At 63.2% G+C, this 1,102-nt stretch overlaps 1 protein-coding gene across 1 annotated transcript in view; it reads left to right on the top strand.

Annotated features, from left to right (window-relative positions):
- Positions 1–1,102, top strand: part of COL13A1 (collagen, type XIII, alpha 1) — a gene marked incomplete at both ends in the record, with an annotated part of 9,141 nt that overhangs the window by 92 nt on the left and 7,947 nt on the right. The window contains 3 exons of the mRNA XM_009868047.1: positions 558–593; positions 764–808; positions 1,065–1,097. Of these exons, the coding sequence (XP_009866349.1) occupies positions 558–593; positions 764–808; positions 1,065–1,097 (114 nt within the window). The remainder of the gene's footprint in view (positions 1–557; positions 594–763; positions 809–1,064; positions 1,098–1,102) is intronic.

Raw genomic sequence — 1,102 nt, 5'->3', positions numbered from 1 at the left:
AGGTCCTGTGGTCCCACACCAGCCACCACCAGCACCAGTGGGAGCATTCACATATCTTGGTCACCTCTTTCCCCCCTGCCCAGGGCCCGCAGGGCTTTAGGGGTCTCCTCGCCCCCCTCCGTAAGTACCTCAGGCTGGGTACCGCACAGCGGGAACAGGGAACGTCCCTTGGGGGCAGGCAGGGCTGCTTGGAGGTGGGGACTCCTGCTCTCCTGCTGGCTCAGACATGGTTCTTTGCAGGGTTTGCCAGGCTTCCCCGGTGTGCTGGGACGCCCGGTAGGTGTCTTTGTTCCCCATGTGTCACCATGTCCCCCCATATCACTGTGCCCTGCTGCTTCAGCTCCCAGCCGCGGGTGCTGGGTGAAGCCATGGGGGCCACCCTGTGTGGGTGCTTGGCCCCAGGCATCTTGCCAGGAGCTGGCCAGGCTTGTCCTCACTTAGTGTGGGTGCTTACCAGAGCTGCTGGCACTGTCTGGGTCTCCTCTCCCAGAGGACACCCCGTGTACCCACTGGGGAGAACCCACCCCTGCAGTGACCCCATCTCTTCCTCCCTTCAGGGCAACCAGGGAGACCCAGGACCCCCAGGACCTCCGGTAAGGAGTTGCCCTGCACCATGTGCAGGGGGCTGTCATGCAGGGAGGATGTCAGCTGGGGCGAGCACCCCACCAGGGAGCAGGGGAGGGCTTGCAGTGCTCCACTGCCCCCTTCCCAACCTGTGCCACCAGCAACATCTCCCTGACATAATGTCCCTTGTCCCCCGCAGGGCAGTGCTGGCCCACCGGGGATCCAGGGCCCAGCTGGGACCAAGGTACAGCATCAGCATCTGCATCAGCATCACCACGCCTGACCTGGCAGAGGAAAGCAGTGCCTTGCCAGATTTGGGAGCTGGAGGGAGGGCCATGTTTCAGGACATTTTGGGATGGATGGAGGGAGGGGCATTTCAGGCTGGCTCCCCTTTCAGATCCAGCCAGCCCTGGGCAACAGCCCCATGGCAGGCGTGGGAATGTCACCGTGACTACAGTGACTGTAGAGCCGTGGGACTGACACAGCTGCTCTCTTTGCAGGGTGACCCAGGGGAGCCTGGCTCCGGCATCCGAGTGAG

The sequence above is a fragment of the Apaloderma vittatum genome, unplaced genomic scaffold (assembly GCF_000703405.1).
Source record: "Apaloderma vittatum isolate BGI_N311 unplaced genomic scaffold, ASM70340v1 scaffold28554, whole genome shotgun sequence".
Taxonomy (NCBI): domain Eukaryota; kingdom Metazoa; phylum Chordata; class Aves; order Trogoniformes; family Trogonidae; genus Apaloderma; species Apaloderma vittatum.
The sequence above is the reverse complement of the archived record's forward strand: the minus strand, read 5'-3'. Positions and strand labels throughout refer to the sequence as shown.